The 13129-nt window shown below is 36.9% G+C and overlaps 1 protein-coding gene across 1 annotated transcript; it reads left to right on the top strand.

The window, feature by feature from the left end:
* Positions 1–11900: 11900 nt before the first annotated feature.
* Positions 11901–12620, top strand: LOC122075285 (flowering-promoting factor 1-like). The gene has a single exon (XM_042640298.1). The coding sequence runs from the start codon at positions 12003–12005 to the stop codon at positions 12306–12308; it is 306 nt and encodes a 101-aa protein (XP_042496232.1). The 5' UTR covers positions 11901–12002; the 3' UTR covers positions 12309–12620.
* The last annotated feature ends 509 nt before the right edge of the window (positions 12621–13129 follow it).

Here is a 13129-nt window from a genome sequence, read left to right as displayed (position 1 = left end):
TCTCATTCCTTTCAAGGAGGAGGTATTTTTGTGTAGCTTCTATCAAGTTGAAATGAAACTTTATGTTTTCTTTTTTAGAGGAGATGGGTTCCTCTTTTGTTTTTGTTTTTGTTTTTTTTTTTGATAAGAGATCCCTTTGAACAAGGGAATTTGTTTTGTGGGAACCCTTTCTTTTATCGGAAAGGATTTTCCACTTCCTCCTATCTTTTTCGATTTTTTTTGCTTTTTTAGGAGAGAGAACCTAGCTTTTTGATACAAAATGCTCTTCCTATTTGAGATCTCTCTGTTTGTCCTTCTCTTTCTGGTCGAAGTGAAGAGAAGGAGTATTACTACAAGTCTTTCATTCTAATTTATTTGGCTCTTACCGATTGACCTTCACTAACCCAGGACATGGAAATCCCATTTGAACTTATCTAGCATGAATATGCTTTCGATTTTTAGACCAAACAACTGTATAGAATTTTGGGCATTCCATTCATGTTGGACCTTCTAAGTTCCAAATTTATTTTCTTAGGCTAAATAAATATTGTGAGTCAAAACAAGTCCATCAATGAGCCAGCAGACCCAATGTAAACTGGGCTAGCACAGGCTTATGTTGTAGGTCCGTGGACTGGTCCAGGGACCAACAATTAGTATGCTTAAGGATGTGTTTGGTTGTATAATTCGTTAGAGAGTCTTTCTAGTGAGACATGGTTCTCTTTTTTTTTTAAACTGTTTGGTTGTTTTAGGAGTTGCTTGTACTTAGACATATTAATTCCTTTGAAACACCTGCCTAAAGCTAAATGTTGTTCATATAAGACATAAGGTAAATACTAAAACTCATTTTTGACACACATAATTCTACCCCTCGTATAAATAGTTCTTCTTAAGTGGTCATTCAGAAGAATTACAAAAATCAGGCAACCTTCTTCCTCTCATCGACGCTGAAGGCCGCCCATGGCTGGACCTCAACACCAACGCTGAAGGCCAGACCTCCTTGCTCTCCCCATCACTGCTCTGCTGATCGGATTTGGAGTTGCACTTTCTCCTTTTTGAGTACTGGATTCGACCTCTTCTTCCCCAACCTTGATTGGAATGTTTGTAGTTTTTTTCATTTTCTCTTTTGAGTACTGGCTACTCTGCTGTTTGGATTTTTCATTCTTTTAATTCTACCATTACTTAGGGAATAGCAACTACCAAGTACAATTGTAATCTCTCGGGTTCTATACTTTTGCCCATAATTTCTTTCTTTTGATCTGATGACTCTGGAATTTAGGGTTTTAACTGCAAAATTTCGTTTTCTAGGGCTTCTATGATGGGAATGGTTCTTGGTCAATGAATATCTCCTGTGTGTTAACAATATTAAGTTCATGGTTGGGTTTTGTTAAATGTATTTCGTTCCTGCCATAAAGGTTAATTTTTGTATCTCGTTACGGTTCCTACCTTTTGTTTAGTGTGATGACTTCCTACTAGATACATAATCTATTGGTTTGTCTAAGAATTTGATAGATGCATAGTTTCCAAGTTCCTCAACAGTTTTTTAAGGCATTTCTAAACCCAGGTTTTGCTTTTTGCTTTTTGTTTATTTATATGGGTTTTTATATTTGCCTTAAAGAGTTTATTTATCTAATTCAAGTATGAGAACTTCTTCCAACCTGTAGTTCTAGTTTTCCTATCTTCAGCTCGGTTGCAGAAGGTTTTATGAAAATTTTGTGTGAGAACAAATTGATGGGTTTCACCATCTCAATCTACCATGTCAACACTTCTCCCCATCTCTATCCATTCTGTAACTGATCTTGTATTGTACCCATATAAATTATGGTTGATGGTTTGTTCAATTGAGGGTTTGGTGTGTTAAATCTCTTAATTAAAACGCATGTCTGCAAATAAAAGAGAGAATTAAAATAGTTTTTGAAAAGTCACAGTGCATAAAATTACTTGGAAGTGCTGAGACTGTAAGAGGTGCTTCAGAAGGTATCACCAATCAGTGTTTCTTGCAACTAGACACTCGCTCCCATAGTCATGGAATCTGGCACTCTTGCACAGGACACCTGAGACACATTGGTCGATGTATCAAGATTCAAGACCTTTTGAACAGAGTTCCTGGGTGAAAAATGAGAGTTCAGATTCCATTATACTAGTCCCACATTGAACAGACTTGGCAATTAGGCCTCATATTCTACCATGAGAGTTATAGAAGAATTTCAACTTTGGATCTTCAATTACATATCCGAATTCTACTTTTCCAGTTGCAACATAAGTGTAGCATGAATAGTAGCTTTATTAGTTGACTTTCCAAATAAGTATATTAGTTATGGCACTGGCATGCATTTTGCACTCGTTCATAACTTTTAGGCAACCATTTCACTTTTTTACTGTTTCTTTGGCAATAGTTCAGCCATGTTCGATTGACAAATTAAGTAACCAAACAATTTTAATGACTGATTCTACAAAATCATGCTCAGAGATTTAGGTTAACCAAACAATTTTCAAGAATAAATGCATAACAGAATTATGGGTAACCAAATAGTTTTCAAGAATAAATACATAACAGAATTATGGGTAATCAAACAGTTTTCTAGAATATCTCAAAAAGAAAAAAAAAAAAAAAAGATTCAACAGAACCACTCTCTACCGAATCAATGCTAAATCAGAAATATAACTCCAACGAATTATACAACCAAACACATCCTAAAAAACACCACTATCCTTACTTCCAAGCTTGGCCATGTAGGCTCAACTAGACTAGGTGTAAACAGAAAAATGGATAAATGATGGAAAATTTCAGCTAGAAGTAGAGAATCCGACTTTGGCCGGGATTTCCATAAATGCTCTTGGCACTGTATCTAAAATCCTATCCAAATTCTGGAACCAATAAGTCTGTGAGTGAAAGAAAACTTGATCCAAAATTTATTGATTAGGCAAAGTGTAGGGTTGTGGAATTAGCAGGCTGGGCTACATTCTTGAAAATACTAATCCAGTATAAGGTCTCAAATGACCAGCTTTATCTTGGCATTTGGGCCAACTGCAGCCTAGGCCTAACTTTTGAAGACCAACTCTCAGGCTAGGCTGAGTCAAGTTGAGTTCGAATTCAACACAAATTAACACAAATCTTATCACCTATTCTACTTGCTTATTTCATGTCAGTGCAATTCAAATTTTAAAACTAGGATCAATGGGCAAAGATATCACTGCTTGGCCCTGCACTAGTGTCAGCCCAATGAGAGCTTACAAGGGCACCAATATGGATATGATTTTTTTATTTCATGGGAGCATAGTAGTAATTTCGCACTCTCTTGTGCTTGGACGTAGCCGCACAAAAGCCATGTAACAAGTAAGCCTTCTTTTTTCCAAGATTAATATATTGGATTTGTCATATTAAGTTGAATTTTTTTTTATTGATATGCCAAATCATATCCCATATAATATATACATCATTTTAAATTATATTATATAACATTTTTGGACGAAAGTTCTCTGAGAAGGCATTGAGGAGCTCACCAATGAGTTGCGGCAAAACAATATCATATATTGGAGGGCAACGAGGTCATTTTATATGAAAACGAGAGAGATAAACACAGAGGTACTAGTGTACCCTACTTTGGCTTCTCATAGAACCTTTTCCTTACACTTCCATATGAAAATTAAAAAAGACTTTGTGAGACTAAGGCATATTCTGCACCTCTTCACATAGATTATTTTATTAATTTTTTGAAGTATAGAAAAATATTATTTTAAATAAACAATGTAAGAGAATGTAGAGTACCCTGGTTGCTCTAAGAACCTCTCTCATACGAATTTGAATAATTTATTCAATGTTTGATATACTTTTCTACATAATAAAAATACATCTATCTTAATTTTATAATATATTTACTAAATTAAATAAAAAATTCCTCTACTTGTTGGTTGAAAATATTTCTCCCTTCTCTATATAGCTTTTTGTTTTTAAAAAACCCCTCCTCCTCCATGTTACTCAATGTAAGTAAGGAATGTGGAAACTTCCATGTAAAAATAATACAGGGTTGGTCGTGAGCTGACCCATTATACCTCCGGGTCAACTCGGTAGGGTTTCGGAGTTGACCCGACGATGACTCATCACCTTTTTTTCTTTTTAATAAATTTTTTCTCTCTCCTCCGGTAGTCGTTTTTCAGGGATAGGTGCTAGTGCGTCTGAAGGTTTCCGGTGACTTGTGGTATACCGCCACGATCATCTTCTCGTGCTCTACAACTTTCGTGAAGAAAGTTTTTCCATACGGGATCTTTAAGCGAGAGTAAGATAATGATTTTCATAAATTGGAACCCAAACCTTTTTTTTTTTTTTTTTTTTAAATAATTTCTTGATTCTAGTACCATAGTGTAGGCTCTGGTACCAATTGTTAGTGATTATAAATCCTAGAATCATTTGAATGACCTACAGTGTATAGAATACAAGAATGAATAATGAAAAGAAATCGATCACATACCCGTTGAGCGTGAATGAAGTCCCTAAATCAAGGTTAACGCTTGTACCACGAACTATGATGAAGAACCAAGCAATATGGGTTCTTCTACTGAGATCTTCTGCAACCTCTTACTTTGAGATATTCTCTCTATCTCTACACTAGCTCTGTGAGAAAACAGTGCTCCCAAAATATTATTATGAAAAGTAACAGCTGCAGGGACCATCAGTATTCTATATATAATAGAATCCCTAAACCTTATTCTATTCCCACAATAGAATAGGGCTAGAAGTTTCCTAATTAAAGTGGTCCTTATTCTCTTGGGCCCAATATGTCAATCAGTATCAGTTAAGCCCACATAAGAGTCCTAACACAGACATATACAAGGATGTTGACATACTATGAAACTCATTGCAGCAGTGATTGAAGAGCCAAAAAAAAAAAAAAAAACTAGGTGAAATGCCTGAAGTGTTACCTCTTCAAAAATGACCTATTCGCAACTAGATCTCCTTCAAATCCTTCTTGTCAAAGTCCCACAGCAAGTGTTTGGATTTCCTAGAAAGTGACCTCCTCCATCCTATAAAAACCCTAGTTCAAAAAATATAGAGAAACATCCCCAAATTAATTTTTGTCCGGATAAAATCCTTGCCCTATCTAAATAAACAGAAATAGTCAAAAGGGAAAGAACAAATGCAGTTTTTAATCTCTCTTTGCAACTGTGTGTGTGAGAGAGATAGTGCTACATGAGTTTGTGAGGAGAAGATTGATAACCGCTAAACGAAAACCCCGATTTTCTCTACCTTGGTCGGCCAGAGGTTGAAGAAGGTAGAGTTGTTTAGAATGAAAATCCCGATTTTGGTCACTCAAAATAGAAGTACCCTTTTTATATGAAAGAGAAAAAGGTAGTTCATGTATGAGATAAGATATAGAGGTAATCTTAGATATGGATGACCTTTCTTCACAAAAAGGTAATTCTTAAGAATTATTTGGTTCCCTAATGAACCTAATTCTACGAGAATCAAACATGTCCTAAAATACAAATTTTGATTCTATGGAAAGTAAATCCGTACATTTACACAACCAAACATGCACTTAGGGTTTCCAATGTCCCTTGCTTTAGTGGGAATCATCTTTCTACACTTGGTAAGAATTGACAGAAATACCATTATCGGTGTTATCAAAGGATTTTCTATGATTATTTGCAGTATAGAATGGGTAAATCATCCACTTTGATATCTTATTGAACAAAAATGATGATATTGTTCCTCCATTGATCAAGAATAATCAATTTTTAGGAAGTAATTGGGTCAAACTCGGTTTCCTTAGCCATCAATGTCTTGCTTTGATAAGAGTTCGTGATGTTTTGAAAGATTCCAAGGTGCTTTTAATCCCAATTTATTAGAACAACATGGTCCAATCCCAGGTTCAAACCTGGCCTAGAAATAAATAAAAGCTTGGATTTCATACATATGAGAGCCCAAGGATTTGACGAGCAAGAAATGGGCTAAGACTTACTGGATCCACGCTCCATTGTGTGTTATTTCCAAGTTGGAGTCTATGTTATTCAATTTCCTTTGGGCTGGGCCTAACTTGGAAAGGAGGATTTATTATGTTGCTTGGGATGCTATTTGCAGGCCTAGTGTGGACGGGGTTTGGCAGTTAAGTGGGTCAAAGATATGAATGTGGATGGAATTCTCAAGAAAATCCAGTGGGTGGCCTCCGAGACGAACTACTTATGGGTGAAGTGGATAAATCACAGATACTTAAGAGGGAGGACTCAATTTGGTCAGTGAAGCCATCTCAAGATAGCTCTTAGGTATGGAGGAAGGTCCTTTAAGTACAGGGCGGTGAAGATCCTTAGCATTGGTAGGCTAAGTGGGTTGGTTCCATATTCCATTTTCTGGAAAAGTAACTCTAATGACCTATTTTCTCCTAAATCGGCTTGCGCGGTTACGAGAAGCCCTCACCCTAAGTTGCCTTGGACATCTTGTTTTTGGTTTCATTCTTATATTCCTTGTAAATCCTTCACTACTTGGAGGTGTATGCTGGATGCCCTTTAATTCCAACTGGGGATCAAGTTTGGAAAAGACCTATTCAGGTTCTTCCTTAATGTTATTTTTGTTGGGCGAGGTTAGAAAGTAGAGACCATCTATTTTTTGAGTGTTCCTCTACCCGCAAATTTGGGGAGTTAATCTTAGGTGTTGATCCAGTATAAGAAGCCCTAGGAGTGTGGACTTGGAAGTTCAATGGGTGAAGAGCTCTTTCAAGGGAGATCTGATTGAATGTGGAGGAACGGTACTGGGCTATATCATACCTAAGGGGCCAAAAACACCTTAGAATCAATACCTTGTGGAGAAGTGGGATATTCATCCCATATGGTCTTCTAGCTAGTTAGTTTATAGAAAATAGTGTTGTTAGGGTTTTGTCATCTTTGAGGTGTCCCTTGAGTTTGTTAAGAAAGAGTTCCCTTTTTCCCTTGTTGTAACTTTGTAGTTTGGGGTTTTGGAGGCCTGCCTCCGAGTATCTTAGTGGTAGCCCTCTTGTATTTGTATATTGCTTTTTCTTTCTTTTGTAATAAATTTAATATTACTTATTATTGATGCATATTGAGTCCTACCCAATCGGATAATTCAATATATACCTTTCACAGATTGGTAGCCTAGCTTTGAAGAATCATGTGAATTACATTTTTCATATGTTCCACATGGGATGGATTGCATGAGTCATACCTTCCAGTTATAGATGATATCAAATATTATTTTATTCATATTGTGAGAATACAATCTTGTATTTAGGGTAGTTTGCTTTGTATTGAGAATCCATGTATAGGAAGTCCAACTAGTGTCATTGTATAAAAACCCCTTCATATCATCAATGAAAGAAATTCGAGTTTCATGATCTAACACCTATTAAAAATACAATCTCAAGTGAAACTATTGATTACACTATTTAATTTGATGATGTTCTTCCTCTTCTATAGCATTTGCATCACAAAGAAAGTTTGAAGAGAAGCAGCTTGAGCTCCACAATTCAAAGAGTGACAAGAAGGTTCCATTTGTTTTCATGTAAAATATTAAAAATAATAAATGGAAGTTGTAGGTCGGTGGAATAAAATCTGATTTTATTTAACCCACTTACTTTACCAAAAAACAATGGGAATTAAATAAATATTTAGTTTTGAAGATCCTTCCAACACCAAAACTACAAGTAGAACATTCCTTTCTCTCCTAATTGCATGTTTAAAGATTGATTAATCAACAATGATCAAGGGAATCCACAAACTTATTTCACGACTCCGTGATGCATATGGCTTATGGTCTCTTTCAAATTCTTCTCTGGAGATAAAAAATTAGTAAGGACTTGTTTTTGTCGCAAAATCAAATTGATCATGATCAGGGAATTGATCCTAGATTAATCTAAGAGGGACTTATTCCTCTTGTATGGGTTAGCTTAGGCAAAATCATAACAATCTTACCAATCAAAGTAAGGCTATTGTTATAGTTAATTGCTCCATCCTTTTTACTTTAGCATGTTACCGTTATTTGGTCCATCCTTTTAACTTTATCATATTCCCTGAAAGTTGCTTTGTAAGCTTCATGTTGATAAGTACAAATTCCATAGGAAAAAGATTACTCATTAAATGTATTGTACCATATTATTTGTATTAGGACTCTCCTATACATGCTTTAGGCAAGTTCTAGTTTCCTAACTAGAATCCACTTCTATTTCTATTCCTTCTTGTATCTTGGCAGCCAAGCTATATCTATATAAACATTGTTAAACTCTCTCTCTCTCTCTCTCTCTCTCTCTCTCTTTCATATTCAATTTCTAAAGCATTTGGCTTTAGCAAAACTTAACCGACACTCAATGAGAGTATAATTCCCACATTAAAGGAAAAGAACTGCTTTTTTGACTTTTCGATTGAAAACTATTTGGGTTAGCTAGATTTGGGGTGGGGATGACCAATTGAACTGCTTATCACCTAGTTCTCTCTCTCTCTCTCTCTCTCTCTTTTTTTTTTGGGGAGGTGGGGGAGAGAAGATCACCTTTCTGTTGATTCTCAATTAAAATGGGAGAAAAGCTAGTGTTTTAAGAAGTTTGTGGTGGGAGTTCATTCTACAACTTATAACAATTCATCAGAAGTGTTCCATGAAAAATGAAGAGAAAATAAGGAAGAAGGCGATTGCTGATTGGGTTTGAGGTGGCACATCGCTTGAGCTGGCAAATTATTAGCATCCTAGTTGTACATGAGAATAATATGATCTGGGTTCTGGGTCTAAACTCCAAATCATACTTTTTCTCCATCTGAACAGGGTTCCTTGGGAGCTTTTCACTATATATTCTAAGGGCCCAACGCTTTTTTTCACTAATTGTTAGGAGTTAACATCAACAATCACAATATGATTAGGTTGCAAATCCACAACCACATCATGGTAAAGGTCAGGTTAGGTTAGGTTAGTTTGTTTTGGTTCGGTTCAATTCAATTATTGTTCATGTTGGGTTGGAAATGTCCAACCAAAGAAAAAGCCATGCAGGTTCTAATTTGAAGAAACCTGTCGGACTAATATTGGCCAGAGCAGGATTTTGCAAAAGTAGGAAATCTAGCACAATAAAGAACCAGCCATTAGTTATTGCATAAACACATTATATCATGGAACTATGGAGGAGGAAGAAGAGAATCAGGATAAGGATGTTCAAGATATGAAGGAGGATTGTAGCTGGAAAAGAGAGTGATGTTAGGATGAGGATGGAGAATTCCTGATGGAAAAGAGAATGTGATGTGAAAGTCTGAACTGTCTAGATCCTAGGTGGTCCGGCTAGACCAAGGCAGACTTTTCTTTGGCAGCCTTTTGCCAGCCATGGGGACCTCTTGGGGTTAAAGAGGAACAAGAAATGAACATTTTTCTACAAAGGTTAACGACTTTTTTTGCGGTTTCATCCACTCAGACAAGTCACCGTATAGGACCACCACCACCACAGCTCTCTCTCTCTCTCTCTCACTCAAAGATGTAAACTTATCTATTAGAAGGAGAGTGATTAGCTTAAGAATATGAAAATGAACCAATTATAAGGATGAAGATTTAGACAAACCGGCAGGTACTACTTTCTTAAGACAATAGACGCCCTCATACCCATTCAAGTTCTATAGGGTTGTACTCACACTCACAAAAGAAAAAAAAAGGAGGAGCGATATGTAAAATGGGGGGCGAAAAAGATTAATTAATACAAAGTAGTATGAGAGATATCAAGACATATATAGAGGGCCTTTGTGAGAGAAATATAATTTGAGAATCACATTTGAAAGATGTTGGACAGAGAGCAAGGGTCATCATTACCAACCCCAAGACATGAGAGATAAGAGATACATCTCTCTAAAAAATCCTAACCTTACATTCTTATTCCTACATATTAACCTCTTGTAAGTCTCCTCTACTTCTAATATGAGACTAAAATTTTCACACAAAAGCAACTTTAACAGAAATAATTCTAAAACCTCAAAATTTTGTGTGGATGAAAACACTCAACCCCAAAATTCAAGACAAGAAAAGGGGACATACATATCAACAAATGTTTCCACAATGGCATTAGCTAGCGCAGGAGAAAGGACGTGAGGGAGTAACCTAGAGGCAACAATCTTCATTCACGTGGACAACACATGCCTCCCCTTATTATTAGAGAGGGTCCTGTTATCTAGGTCCTACCAAGTTTGGTCCATCAATAGTAAGGGGACCATAATAAAACAGCAAATGAGTAAGAAAATTTTATGGTCGGATGAAGGTGGTGATCGATGAGGATATACATCTTCTTCCATATTTGGTGGTGGTCCTTTGTTTGATTGGGTTGCTAAAAGTTGGACAAGCTAGCACAGCTAGTATTGGCTGCCTTGGGTCAGCAATAGGTAGCACAAATGAGTCATGCAATTGTGGCACTTGTGCTAACTAACTAATGGTTGATTCCATGTCAATAATTAGCAAATCAGTACTCATCTTTTTCCTAGATATGATTACTAGTGATTAATTCATTGTCATATTATTCTCTCTCTCTCTCTCTCTCTCTCTCTCTCTCTCTCTCTCTCTCTCTCTCTCTCTCTCTCTCTCTCTCTCTCTCTCTCTCTCTCTCTCTCTCTGGTTCTAATGAAGGACAATAAGACCTTCATAAGAGCCATGTTTCCAACTTGTCACCTACTGTGCAACACGTGGAGAGATGCTGATGGGCATTAATGGTGTACCTTGATAGGCATTCTACCACTACAAGCATTCTATCACTATGTAGTTGACAACACATAATGACCACATGGCATCACGCGATGCATGACCCCCCTTCACGTGTCACGCAAGTGGAAGGATTTTAGAGGACCCCACAAATAAAATCAATGGGGATATCATAGTGTTATTGGTCATATAATAGGATAGGTTAAAGAGCAATAGATTTAGAGAAAGTTGAAAAAGACATCCTAATGCTCCCTTACTAGCTATTAGTGAAGTGATCAAGTGAAATCTTACTAAAATAAATAAATAAATAAATCAAGTGAAATCTAATTTTCGTGTTCCTCAAGACTCTATTGGGGAGGCCCACCTCTTAACCAATTGTGCCTCTAGGTTTACCTTATCTCAGGTTTGGTGGCTGTGACCACCTTTAATCTTTACAATTCTTTTTCTGTCTATTGTTGCTTCTCTTGTGCTGATTTTCTTTCATAAAAATTCTGTTCTTTGATAATAAGAGAAAAAAATTCTTTGGAAGTATGGTTAGAACCTAAGGAGATAGAAAAAAGAAAAGAAGAAAATTTGTTATTCTTGATTGATTTTTGGGTATTTTCACTCCATTTTTAAAAAATAAACTGTTAATGACCCAAATGATAAGGAGATGTTGCATTCAAAATATATATATATATATATATATAGTAAATTAAAGACAAATTGCTTTTCTCTATTTACATATCAAAAAATAAATGAATAAAGAGATGCCAATGGAGATGATAAGTACTACTTCTCTTTTGGTAAGTCCTACTTCAGTATAGGGGGAAATTGAAGGGGGTTTATCTTTTCAACCGAAGTAAAAAGATGTCCTTGTTCCAAGTAGATCCTATTTCATAAACGGGGCCTTCACTCTGATATTCATCTCCTCCTATTTTATTTTATTTTTGTTCAATTTCCAATCACGTGGACAACACGTACGTGATGGAATGTAACATATTGATCATTGACTTGAAAGCTACAGTTTAAACAGACAATGTCTTGAAGACTCCTTTTGTGGGAAGGGAAAGGTCAAAGGTCACACAGCTAGGCAAGAGATTCTCTCTAGGTTAGCCGCAGCCCCCATGCCCCATGGGTGGTACCTGGGTTGCGTCCGTGTGCCCCTTCTATTTTATCCTGGTAGGACCCACATTCTCAATATTCTCTATGGCATTGGTGAACAAAGCATAAAAAGATGTTCCCTTGTCTTCTCTGTTGAACCAAACTCCTCGCATGTATATAAACCCCTTAGTCCCCCTTACCATGTTATCACCTTCAAGAGACTTAACACTCATCTTTCTTCTCTGTATTCATTTTTTCTGATCACTACTAAGCACAAAGAAAGAATATGTCTGGAGTTTGGGTGTTCAAGCCGAACGGCGTGATTCGCCTAGTTGAGAACCCGCCGGGGGAGAAGAAGGTATTGGTTCACCTACCAACAGGTGAAACTATCTCATCATACTCTACCCTGGAGCGAATTCTTCTTGGGTTAGGATGGGAGAGGTATTATGGTGATCCTGACCTCTTCCAATTTCACAAGAGCCCATCCCGAGATCTCATCTCTCTTCCAAATGATTTCTCCAAGTTCAAGTCAGTACACATGTTTGACATCGTCGTTAAGATTCCTAATATCTTCCATGTCCGTGATAACTAACAACTACTACTTGCAAGAGACTGGTGCCCGGCAGTTTATTTTCAATCTCTCTCTCTCTCTCTCTCTCTCTCTCTGTGTGTGGTTTTTCTTGTTCTTGTTCTTTTTTTTTTTTTTTTTTTTTTTTCCTGGTATTTTGAAATGTAGACTTTGGTTCCTATCTAGTGAATGTTTATTGTTGTTGACTTGATCACGTATTCAAGTGATGTGGATATATATATATATATAGAGGCTGGACCAGCTTCACTCAATATACAAATGGGATGGTGCTTCACGTGCATAACCATGGCAGGGTTTGATTACGTGGAAGAACCAAAAAGGCATTAATGGCTACTATGTCGGAGTGTGAGGACAAAACGACTACACCTTGACTTGACACGATGGATTCATCAAGGTATGGTATGGTCCAAGGTTATTTCACTCCAATTTCGGTCCTAACCCCGACCCACCCTTCTTCACCTCCACCAGGTTGTGTGTGTGAGAGAGAGAGAGAGAGGGGGTTGGGGGGGGGGGGGGGGGGGGGGAAGAGACTTGGGATCACTCCTTTAAATCATGATTCCACTGGGTACTTCTTTCGGATGAGGGTTGGGATCAATAATTGGCTGCTCTTATACTAGAGTTGCAGACATGGGAGAACTTAATCCCATAAAGTGACTTATAAAGTGAGAGAACTCAAGACCATATCAATCCACATCAAATTTTTTTGGAAACCGATAGGATCAATCCCCAATATGAGTGATATAGAATCGCAAGAGAGAAAATTTAACCTTTATTTATTTTATTTAGGGTAACTTACAACGTCACCCGTTGGAGAATGCCAATAT

This window comes from Macadamia integrifolia, chromosome 1 (genome assembly GCF_013358625.1).
Source record: "Macadamia integrifolia cultivar HAES 741 chromosome 1, SCU_Mint_v3, whole genome shotgun sequence".
NCBI classification, from domain to species: Eukaryota; Viridiplantae; Streptophyta; class Magnoliopsida; order Proteales; family Proteaceae; genus Macadamia; species Macadamia integrifolia.
This window is presented reverse-complemented; position numbering and strand designations above follow the sequence as displayed.